Source organism: Notolepis coatsorum (genome assembly GCF_963971535.1).
Source record: "Notolepis coatsorum genome assembly, chromosome: 12".
In the NCBI taxonomy this organism is placed as follows: Eukaryota; Metazoa; Chordata; class Actinopteri; order Aulopiformes; family Paralepididae; genus Notolepis; species Notolepis coatsorum.
In genome coordinates, this window is record NC_140176.1 from 86,351,634 (window position 1) to 86,364,133 (window position 12,500).

Below are 12,500 nucleotides of genomic sequence, written 5' to 3' on the forward strand. Positions count from 1 at the left end.
GTCGCCATAGCAACGCAGGCCCCTCTTCTCAATCAGTCATTTGACTCAGGGTTTAATTTAGTTAGAGAGCTGACAGAGAGGAATTAAATCATCATTTGGATTTTGTTCATTCAATAGTTAGTCATGATAATGAATTACAGTCATTAAGTAAAAACAATATATACAGTATGTGTGTGTGTTCTCGTTAGGGCTGTCGAACGGAGAAGAAATATAAAATAGTAAAATGTAAATGTTACTTGCATGATATGCTGTGATTAATTATAATTAGTGGAACACAAACCAAAGTAAAAATCCATCTGTAGGGGCGGTGGAAATAGAGAAATAGACGATTGACATGATCAGGAGACGTCATAAGTACTTGTCACAATCCCTGAGTTAGAATATGGGCGATGCGTTGTTGATCTGTCTGCATGCGTCCAGTAGTCAGCTAAAAAAAAACCTTCTGTAGTGTGGTAGTGAAAGGATTAACCCTTTGGTAGTGTGGTAGTGAAAGGGTTAACCCTTTGGTACATGTAGTGTGGTAGTGAAAGGGTTAACCCTTTGGTAGTGTGGTAGTGAACGGATGAAAGCCACAGTAGCGTTAGCTGTACATCAAGCTAGCTGTAAGACAGAACAGAGCGTCAGAAAGATCAGAGCCTTTATTACCAAGAGTATTATTACACAAGAGTATTATTACCAAGAGTACAGTATCTTCCACAGACTGAAGACAATCATATCCAATTATATAGAAATACACAAGAGAGGAGTTTGATCCTGTCAAAGACTTTAACCAAGATGGTAACTGACTGAGTATTGACATGTCGATATTTCCCTGAATCACAAATGTTCCTCTGTGTGTGTGTGTGTGTGTAGTGCGTGTGTGCGTGTGTGCGTGTGTGTGTGTGTGTGTGTGTGTGTGTGTGTGTGTGTGTGTGTGTGTGTGTGTGTGGTGTGTGTGTGTGTGTGTGTGTGTGTGTGTTGTGTGTGTGTGTGTGTGTGTGTGTGTTGTGTGTGTGTGTGTGTGTGTGTGTGTGTGTGTGTGTGTGTGTGTGTGTGTGTGTGTGTGTGTGTGTGTGATAGATGATCACTCTCGCGGTCCGTTCTCCAACCCCAGGAGGGAGAGAACGGCTCGGATTACATCAACTCTAACTATGTAGATGTAAGTGTCTCTCCCCCACCTCTCTCTCTCTCTCTCTCTCTCTCCCTCCCCCCTCTCTGCACCATGCACCTGTATCTGTCTGTCTCTCTCTCTGTCCCTCCTCCCTCTCTCTGTCTCTCTCTCTCCTCCCTCTCTTTATTGTACCATGTCCTCTTCTCCTGTTTTTGTTGTTTTCTTCAGAGACGGATCTGTCTCTCCATGTGGAACAAACGTGTTAAACGACTGTTGAATAATTTAGCCACGCCTCCTCTGTGCCATCTTGTCATCTCCTCTCTCCCTCCCCTCCTGCCCTCTCTATTTTTCCCCCTTTCTTATTTTCTCTCTCTCCCTCTCTCACTCTCTCTCTCTCTCTCTCTCTCTCTCTCTCTCTCTCTCTCTCTCTCTCTCTCTCTCTCTCTCTCTCTCTCTCTCTCTCTCTCTCTCTCTCTCTCTCTCTCTTTCTCACATTTCCGGGGCAATACGTTCATTCGCCAATTCAGACAGACACCCTAACCCTAACCTTAACCCTGACATCCGGCAATTTTTTAATAGACGTCTTCAAAGTACTTTTCAACTGTTGACTGCAACTAAACAAAATTGTAGTTTTTATTATTGTTGTTGTTATGTTGTTGTTGTTGTGTTGTTGTTGTTGTTGATGATGATTATGTTGTTGTTGTTGTTGTTGTTGTTGTTGTTGTTTGTATTGTTGCTATTGATGTTGTTTGTCGCAGGTTCTATTTAACCTCTAGCCATATTTTCGGAAAATTCGCCTAAAAGTACATACCCAAGGAAATGGAAGATTGCTCCACTTCTACTAGGTCATTTGCATGTACTTGGTATCTGATTCTAGGGACATCTATGGATCTCAGGGAATGTATTCACAGTTTCAGAAATATTGTGTTTGTTACTATGCTTGAGTGAATTGTAATGAACCAAAGGAGAATATAAATGATTATTATTATATTTCCCATCTTTGACAGTGAATAACACCACGCTAACATCGACCAAAAGTGAGAAACTGCCACTGAGCTCATGCAGCACCTTCTTGAGATTAAGTGTACAAAATGAATAAAGGGCAGATGATTTACAGGTTTTTTTGTAAATACAGTACTGAATTTTGCCATCCAGACACATGCTATTTGAAATATGAATATAGAATATCAGGCCTATAAATTACCTTATTATGGCCAAGTCACACATCTATGGATCAGGCCAAATCTCATCTTTCAATGGCAGAGTGCAATATGGATTTAGTACCACCAGGCGCCCCTGACAGGGCAGCAAAAATCGTGAGTGAAACTCTAAGTACAGTTACTTTTTTATAATGTAAATAGCTCCGCCATTTTCATCAGATGGTCAACGCAGTTTTTTTTTCTAGATGTTCACAGAAAGGTAAAGAAACAAACTATGTTCTATTTTATCGTCTAAGATAATGAAGGCTCTTGGTTTTCTCTAATAATTAAAAACAAATAGCAGACTAGCAAGCCTAAGCTCCCCATTTAAACCACGTTTCACGAGACAACGCTTGTTTAAAAGTATTTAAAGAGACGAGGCATCATATACACACACACACCCACCCACCCACACACACACACAACCACACACGCTCACCCATAGCGTAAAACTCAACCCCCTCCTTCACACTGTCTCTGACCACAGACCCAGCGCTGAACCCTACATCGGACACCGCAATAAGCACATTTGAGTATAGAAAACAGATGGCTAGGTGGGGAGGGGGGTCATGGGGGGTCCCGGGGTGAAGAAGGGGGTTAAAAGTGAAGCTGCCTTTGGTGTTCTCTCTTGCACTCTGTATTGTTGTAATTGTTGTTGTTTGTCGCAGGGTTCTATTTAACCTCTAGCCATATTTTTGGAAAATTCGCCTAAAAGTACATACCCAAGGAAATGGAAGATTGCTCCACTTCTACAAGACGGCTCCACTTCTTGCTGCTGTTGATGATCATGTTGTTGTTATTTTTGGTGTTGTTTGTATTGTTGTAGTTGTTGTTGTTGTTGTTGTTGTTGTTTGTATTGTTGCAATTGTTGTTGTTATGTGTTCATTATTTCCTCCTCTCCTCCCCCTCTCAGGGCTACCACAGACCCAATCACTATGTTGCTACACAAGGTGAGATATCAAGAAGAAACAGCTTGTGTGTGTGACGTGTGTCTATATTTGTGTATGTATGTATGTGTGTCTGTCTGTGTGTGTGTGTGTGTGTGTGTTTGTGTGTGTGTGTGTGTGTTTGTGTGATTCAAATTAAAAGGTGCTGATGATGAATGCTGCTGGTGAATGTAAACAATGTACAGTAATGCCAAAGCAGTTTACAATTTTACAATGTAGAATTATGTCAAAACAAAAAAGGTTTTATGATTTCTTAAAAAAGGGGGGGAAGTATGTACTGCCCCCCCCCCCCCCCCCACACACACACGCACATTGTTCCTATTTCTCCCTCTCTCTCTCTCTGTCTGTCTGTCTCTCTCACCCCCCCTCTCACCCTCTCTCTCTCTCTCTCTCTGTCTGTCTCTCTCACCCCCCCCTCTCACCCTCTCTCTCTATCTCTGTATGTCTCTCTCTCTCTCTCTCTCTCTCTCTCTCTCTCTCTCTCTCTCTCTCTCTCTCTCTCTCTCTCTCTCTATCTCTGCTGTTTCAAGTTTTGGTTAACTCACCTGTTCACTAGCTCTGCACACACGCACAAATGTGCACATATGCATGCACTTCCTTGAGAATTTTGAAGTCCAGTGTATGTGTGTGTGTGTGTTAATTAAACAGCTGTTATAATTCAACTGGTAGCTAGAAAACTATATTAAAACTATTGGACTGTGTGTGTGTGCGTAGGGGCCATGCAGGAGACGGTGTATGATTTCTGGCGCATGGTGTGGCAGGAGAACACAGCAACCATCGTCATGGTTACCAACCTGGTGGAGGTTGGCAGGGTGAGTCACACACACACACGCACGCACGCACGCACGCACGCACGCACGCACGCACGCACGCACGCACGCACGCACGCACGCACGCACGCACGCACGCACGCACGCACACACACACACACACACACACACACACACACACACACACATACACACACACACACACACACACACACACACACGTTGTGACAGACTGGGGGGGTGTTATGAGCCGTCACCAGATTGGAATGAATAATAATAATAATAATAATAATAATAATAATAATAATAATAATAATAATAATAATAATAATAATAATAATAATAATAATAATAATAGACACGAAAACAAAGCAGATCAAGTTTAACAGCAGTTTTAATGCCGTTTGAGGGGAGGAAGGGGAGGTAAAGGTTATTATCAGCCGGTCCGTAATCCAGGAGAATCGCCGCTGTCCGATACTGGGGGGTCGATACACACGGACAGATTCTCATCCGTTCCAGGGCTGATCCGGGAGAGGAGAGCAGGTTCTCAGTCAGAGGGTTGGGCAAACAGCGGGGGGTCTCCTTCCAAAAATAGTCACACACAGCACTTTGTCACTTCCTCTCTCTCTCTCTTCTCCTCCACTCACTCTCTCTCCTTCCTCCTCTCTCAGGTTTCACCATAGTTACTCCAATGCAGTCCTGTCTAGCCTTCCATCTTCTAGCAATTACGCTTTGATTATTGCTCACCTGTTCCTTGCCCGTCTGGCACAGGTGCGCTGTGTTGGACTCGGGGGGGCGACAGTGACTCAGGAGGTAGAGCGGGTTTGATTCCCGCTCCTCCCGGATCGAAGTGTCCTTGAGCAAGACACTTAACCCCGGCCCTAATTGCTCCTGATGAGCAGGTTGGCACCTTGCATGGTCGCCTCCGCCGTCGGTGTGTGAATGTGTGAGTGAATGGGTAAAATGTGAGGAACTAATTGTAAAGCGCTTTGGATAAAATGTTAGGGTTTGAAACCGACCTCAAACGCACGGCACAGACAGGTAGTTCAGAGTTAGCCAAATACTAGGGCGTATTTATTTTCAGAGTCAAAAAGGAGCAAGTAACAATCTTGAAACAAAGGGAGACTGCCTTCAGCAGAGTTATCTGCGGCTCTGCAGATCCTCTTGGTGTTCGAGGTGGGGAAACGGTATTGACGCTGAAGCGGCTCTGCAGATACTCCCAGCTTCAACTCGAGGTGGAAAAGAGAGAGAGAGAGAGAGGTAAATAACAGTCCACATCACACAGAGGCAGTGCGGTCTCCTCCTCCCTTGCTGAGTCCAGAACAAACAAAACGATATCTTCAGTGTTCACCACAACACAATTTAGCTGAGGGTCAGTGCAAAACAAAAACGATAAACTTCTGTGTCTCTTCTAAACACACACCCCAGCTGAGTCCAGTGCAAGCAAATAATAATCTTCAGTGTCTCCTTTAACACACAACTTAGCTGAGTCAAGTGTAAGCAAAAATAGAACTCTTCAGTGTTCTTCAAAACACACAAAACAGAATCGTCCAAAAAAGGGTTTGGTTCAAACTCACCAAAGCGCAAGAGTAAAGCGGGTAAATGAGGCGCAGCTCAAAACGGGGGACAAGGTCTTCACCAGCGGCAATCCACAGATGTCCTGGAGGGAGAGTAGACGAGGCACAGCAACGGGGAACAACAGGCAGAAACAGAAGTATTCAAAGCAGTAATACTCAAAACGACCCGACATCGAATGAAGGGAAGTCCCAGTATAAAAAGCCTCTGGGGCGCTAATCAAAAACTATGACAGGTGCGCGCTGGAATTGATACTTGCTCCAAAAGCGTGTGGCGGGGAATGCACCAATCCACACAGCACCTTAAAGGAGCGGAGCGTGTGGCAGGGAATGTTTCAAGTTTCAAGTTTCTTTAATAGTGTCATACAGAAGTACAGAATACTTTCATACAAAATGCTTCTTACTGTTACGCTCCAGAGACTGTGCTAGACAAGATAGTATCAAACATAGTATACGTGTAATTTAGAAGAAGAAAAAGAGGTCACAGTGTTCGGTATAGACATATGTACAATGTTCTGAGTTACCATATAATATACAATACTATGCAGTGTACTAATGTACAGTACTATCTAGTGCAAAGCAGAAATGGGATGAGGTACAATTTAGGTACAATTTACAGTAAGGTGTACGAGTTGTAGTGCAATCCTTCATCAATAAATATAAAGTGTGGGGAGTGGGTGCTACAGTGTGTTTGTTTAAAGTGGGTGTGTGCTATAAAGTGTGTGGAGTGGGTGCTACAGTGTGTTTGTTTAAGTGAGTGTGTGCGTGTGGATGTGTGTGCTATGTGCGTTTGGTGGTTGTTGTTGTGTAGTGTTCATTCATTGTTCGTTTAGCAGCCTGATGGCCTGGGGATAGAAGCTTCTTCTGAGTCTTTCTGTGCTCGCCTTGAGACTCCGGTATCGCTTGCCTGACCGCAGCAGTTCAAAGAGGCAGTTGTCCGGGTGACTGGAGTCTTTAATGATTCTCTTAGCCTTGCCCTTGCAACGCTTGTTGTAAATGTTCTGGAGGGTGGGGAGCCCCCTCCAGATGCACCAATCAACACAGTACCTTAAAGGAGCGGAGCGTGTGGCGGGGAATGGACCAATCATCACAGTACCTTAAGAAGCCTGTGGCGGGGATTGAACCAATCCTCACATAAAAGCTGCTATATAAATGCTGCCATTTGATGCGCTCTGCCAAAACAGTGTGTTTATGTCTGTGTGTGTGTCTCTTCTCCTCTCTCCTCCCTCTCCTCTACTCTCCTCTCTCTCTTGTCCTATCTCTCCTCTCCTATTTTCTCCTCTCCCCTCTTCTCTCCTCTCCTGTTTTCTCCTCTCTCCTCTTCTCTCCTCTCCTCTCCTCTTTTCTCCTCTCTCTTCTCCCTGTAATGTCCCACCGGTCCATGGACTGTTCTCCCCTGCTCTACCTCTCCCCGTCCATGTATGTGTTTCTCATCTCTCTGTCCCTTAGTGTTTAATTTTTTTTTTACTTTATTATTAAAAAAGGGTGCAGATACAATAGATGCAGTAGATGCATTTCATGATTTTCATCAAATAATAATTTCTTAATTTCTTAAAAGTCAGATTGCACCCTTACTTACAATTCATTATGAATTGAAAATGGGGGACCCTGATGTAAACAAGACGAAAGTATTTCTCTGATCTGCATCCCCTTTACAATTGTGTGTATTGAGCCGTACTGTATTGTACCCATTCTGCAATCTGTTAATAAAATGTTCAATCAATCAATCACCACGCAGGTGATATTTAGTCTTTGTAGTTACTGGGTCTCATTCCCGAAAATTTTTCAAAGAGTTATTCTGGAAGATTTATCTTGGAACCACTGAGACATAATCAATGACAAGTTCACTCTGAGTCCTGAACGTGCTGGTAATATGTCTTAAGTGGCTGAAACGGTCGCACAAATGATATTATCTGATATCTGCTTGGCGAATGTGATTCTGTCGTAAACTCAAAAGCGCGTTCCCGTTCAGATCATTTGCATACAAAACAACGCCTCCAGAGCTCCTTATAAGGCAAAGTAATGCCGCTGTGTGGAAATGGATGCGGAAGCGCTTTGCGAGTCTAAGTTGCGACCCATCGAAATGAGATTAATGTATTGTCATCATAATACAGCTCGTGGTACACCTGCGCGCGCACACACACACACACACACACACACACACGCAGTATACTGTACGGCGTAGTGAATGAACGCAGTATAGGCTTATTATTCCATTAATGCCTACGGTGTAATGAATGAACGCAGTATAGGCTTATTATTCCATTAATGACTTGTTGCATTAGGATTTAGTAGATATATTGTACGTAGCGCAGAGCATATTATGCTCTGCGCTACGTACAGTATAGGTACAGTACAGTCTGTACTTATACTGTACGTAGAGCAGAGGCAGAGCATAGTATCTACTAAATCCTAATGAAACAAGTAACTAGAATATATTAAACCTATACTGTCTGTTCATTAGACACGTAGGCCATACTGGCGCACACAAGACTTGCTATTTCCATGCGATCAGCTTTAGTTCTTATCTATTTATTTATTTATCCACTGTAATTTCAGTGTTGGTGTATAGGCTATATAGTGTATTTCAATATAAGTTTAATTGATTAATGATATATTCGAAGGAATGCAGGTTTATAGCTATATCAACCCCCTCCAATGTACAGTAAATTACCAAGTATGGTTTTGTCAATATTCCAATGTACAGTTTTGCTTGTACAGTGTCCTCCACCCACCCCTCCTACCCAACCTCCTCCAACAGTTTCTAGGTCAAATGTATATACTCTCTTTTCTGGACTCTTTTTGTATCACAAACAGTACTGTATTTGCAAATCTGGTATGTCATAAATGTATAGATGTAGCAGTACTGTCTATCTGTATGGCGTGTGTGTCATATATGTTATTATGAATTGAAAATGGGGGACCTTGATGTAAACAAGACGAAAGTCTTTCTCTGGTCTGCATCCCCTTAACAATTGTATGTAATTGAGCTGTACTGTACTGTACTGTACCCATTCTGCAATCTGTTAATAAAGTTTTCAATCAATCAATCAAAGGTCTGTCCCATTGTATACCAATCAATGGGATACATTGCATGTTGACCTGCATTCTTTCAAATGTATATAATTAATCATTAAAACAGATGTGTAACAAATAAGAAATACAAATTCCACAGAAGGCATTAAATAATTATTATTTTCAATCATTTCACAATAATTGCATAATTGTGTTTGAAGTAATTAAAGTAATTATACATTTGTCCAAAATAGCTGGTTCAGATATGGTTAAGCAGCTGCCCTGTGATCAGATTAATCCATATAATTAATTTTTCCGACATCAAATGCGTAATTTCTTATTGTACAAATATTGTCATATTTATTTTAATTATGATTAAGTAATTAATTCCAAGGAGGCCTGTAGCGTTAACATGAAGGAATCACTATGAGAACACAGTCTGTAAAGTTAATAACATTTTAAATTACTCAATCAATCATGAGATTTGATCGTGGCTGAGAGCAGATTTAAGAGTGCTCCTCAGCACTCTTAAATCTGCTCTCAGCCACGATCAAATCTGATCTCAGGAAAATTTGGGGACTCCCGCTCCCAGCCCTAATACTGTATGTCTTAAATGGGCCGAAATCTGGCTAAGACGACATTTTTTGTCGTAAATTCGTTCGGGAATGAGACCCACTGTCTGTTATTAGGTTCTCCGTTTAGTGTCTGTAGTCTGAGAGGTTTTGTTTTTTATTGTTTAGTTTTTATTTTTCCCTTGTTCTGTTTATTATTCTTGTTCATTAAAAACCATTGGATTTGCTGCTCTTGGGTCCTGTTACCCCACCACATCAAGACACTCCCATCTTCTTCTCTCCTCTCTCTCTTCTCCTCTCCTCTCTTCTCTCCTCTCTTCTTCTCCGCTCTCATTTTCTCTTCTCTCTTCACTCCTCTTGTCTGCTCTCCTCTCTCTTCTCCTCTCCTCTCTTCTCCCCTGTTCTCTCATCTATTCTCTCTCCTCTCTCTCTTCTCTTCTCCTCTATGTTCTTTCATCCCACTAGAGCCTAGAAGATGATCTAAATCAAAAATGTAATATGTCCTTAATTATCCAATTCCATATTGAAACCAAATATGCTTTATGACCCTGACATGTGTGTGTGCGTGTGTGAGTGTGTATATGTACATGTGAGGTTAATAACATATTTTCAGATCAGTTATCCAAACTGTCTCTATTTAATCCCGTCAGTGAAGCATCTGACCTCAGATCCGTTCTTTATGGCCCAGATTACTGTGGATTAAATGCATATTATTGTCAGGGTGTCAGCGGGTGTTATGGTGGGGATTATGTTGTTGTCATGGCGATAAGTGCGTCAAACACATAGAGATGACTTCCTTTTAGATGCCACGGAGATGAGAGCCAAGCACGCACACGCACACACACACACACACACACACACACACACACACACACACACACACACACACACACACACACACACACACACACACACACACACACACACACACACACACACACACACACACACACACACACATACACATGTGCAATAAACTGCTGCAGTCATTTTACCTGTCTGTAGTAGCCAGTGTCCTCTTCCTCTCCATTGTATGCTGGGGGGGTTACATCAAGACACTTACAATCTGGTGAGAGTCCAACTGAACAAGCTGGTGAGGAAGGCTAGCTCTGTAGTGAGAGTCAAACTGAACAAGCTGGTGAGGAAGACTAGCTCTGTAGTGAGTCAAACTGAACAAGCTGGTGAGGAAGACTAGCTCTGTAGTGAGTCAAACTGAACAAGCTGGTGAGGAAGGCTAGCTCTGTAGTGAGAGTCAAACTGAACAAGCTGGTGAGGAAGGCTAGCTCTGTAGTGGAGTCAAACTGAACAAGCTGGTGAGGAAGACTAGCTCTGTAGTGAGTCAAACTGAACAAGCTGGTGAGGAAGACTAGCTCTGTAGTGAGTCAAACTGAACAAGCTGGTGAGGAAGACTAGCTCTGTAGTGAGTCAAACTGAACAAGCTGGTGAGGAAGGCTAGCTCTGTAGTGAGTCAAACTGAACAAGCTGGTGAGGAAGGCTAGCTCTGTAGTGAGTTAAACTTAACAAGCTGGTGAGGAAGGCTAGCTCTGTAGTGAGTCAAACTGAACAAGCCGGTGAGGAAGGCTAGCTCTGTAGTGAGTTAAACTGAACAAGCTGGTGAGGAAGGCTAGCTCTGTAGTGAGTCAAACTGAACAAGCTGGTGAGGAAGGCTAGCTCTGTAGTGAGTTAAACTGAACAAGCTGGTGAGGAAGACTAGCTCTGTAGTGAGTTAAACTGAACAAGCTGGTGAGGAAGGCTAGCTCTGTAGTGAGTCAAACTGAACAAGCTGGTGAGGAAGACTAGCTCTGTAGTCAAACTGAACAAGCTGGTGAGGAAGACTAGCTCTGTAGTCAAACTGAACAAGCTGGTGAGGAAGACTAGCTCTGTAGTCAAACTGAACAAGCTGGTGAGGAAGACTAGCTCTGTAGTGAGTTAAACTGAACAAGCTGGTGAGGAAGACTAGCTCGGTAGTGAGTTAAACTGAACAAGCTGGTGAGGAAGGCTAGCTCTGTAGTGGAGTCAAACTGAACAAGCTGGTGAGGAAGGCTAGCTCGGTAGTGAGTCAAATTTAACAAGCTGGTGAGGAAGGCTGTAGCTCCGTAGTTCAGATTCAGATTCAGAAAATTTTTTGTACATACATTCAGACAAACGTGAGATGTTTGTTTTTCCCGGCTCCTCACCATAGTAGATTTTTGGGGCGGCTAGGTGGTGTAGTGGGCAAGGCGCTCGCCATCAACGCTGGAGGTGCTGGGTTCGAATACAGCTCTCGGCGTTGCTATCAGCTTGGCTGGTCGTTCATACTAACACAATTGGCAGTGTTAGGGGTGGGAAAGCTGATGGGTGGGTCCTGGGCGTTGTGGACAGCGATCCCTACAGTTCGGTCGGGGCGCCTGCACAGCGAGGGTAGGATCTGGAGGGAGGTAGTGTGACCTTCCACACGTTACACTCTCCCGGTGAGAATCTGCGCTGCCAGGCTGGCTGCCGACTGGCTGCACATGCGTCGGAGGAAAGCATGTGACAGTCTCCGGCCTCCCGGACCAACAGTAGGGGGGAGTGCGCAACAACCAGGAAGGGGGTTGGGAATTGGCATAACGACTAACAGTGGGATGGGAGAAAAATCGGAAAAAGGAGGGGGGGGGAAAGATAATAAAAAAATTAAAAAAACATAGTAGATTTGTAAACAACACCTAGATATTCTCTCTATACAAACTATAATTATAAACTATATCTATAAACTAAATAAGCTATGAATACACTATAAACTATAAACTAATACTATAACTAAACTATAAACTAGACATAATACACATATATTCTATCTATACAAACTATACAATACAAGGTATATGTTAGCAGTAGGGCTGTCCGTTCATCACGTTAATTAGATTAATTAATTACACCGCAAATTATTGCGTTATTAAAATTAACACAAAATTAATAAAAAAATGTTTTAAATGTAATCTCATTCATTCCATAAGAACGTAGAATAAACATTTACAGACTTCTTTTTTAAATGGTCCATTTGCATGTTCTTGGTATCTGATTCTAGGGACATCTATGGATCTCAGGGAATGTATTCCCAGTGTCAGAAATACTGTGTCTGTTACTAGGCTTGAGTAAATTGTAATGAACCAAATGAGAATATCAATTAAAAAATTGTTTATCTTTGACTGTGAATAACACCATGCTAAAATTGACCAGACCTGAAAAATCTAAGCAAATGAATAAAGGGAAGATGATTAAACAGAAGGTTTTGTAGATACAGTACTGAATTCTGCCATCCGGACACATGCCATTTGAAATATGATTATAGAATATAGAATATCAGGCCTAAAA

The 12,500-nt window shown here is 42.6% G+C and overlaps 1 protein-coding gene across 1 annotated transcript in view; it reads left to right on the forward strand.

The window, feature by feature from the left end:
• Positions 1–12,500, forward strand: part of LOC311237952 (receptor-type tyrosine-protein phosphatase mu-like) — a gene marked incomplete at its 3' end in the record, with an annotated part of 279,175 nt that overhangs the window by 220,440 nt on the left and 46,235 nt on the right. Inside the window, exons 14-16 of the mRNA XM_084325927.1 lie at positions 1,067–1,138; positions 3,203–3,239; positions 3,951–4,048. Coding sequence (XP_084182053.1) covers positions 1,067–1,138; positions 3,203–3,239; positions 3,951–4,048 — 207 coding nt within the window. The remainder of the gene's footprint in view (positions 1–1,066; positions 1,139–3,202; positions 3,240–3,950; positions 4,049–12,500) is intronic.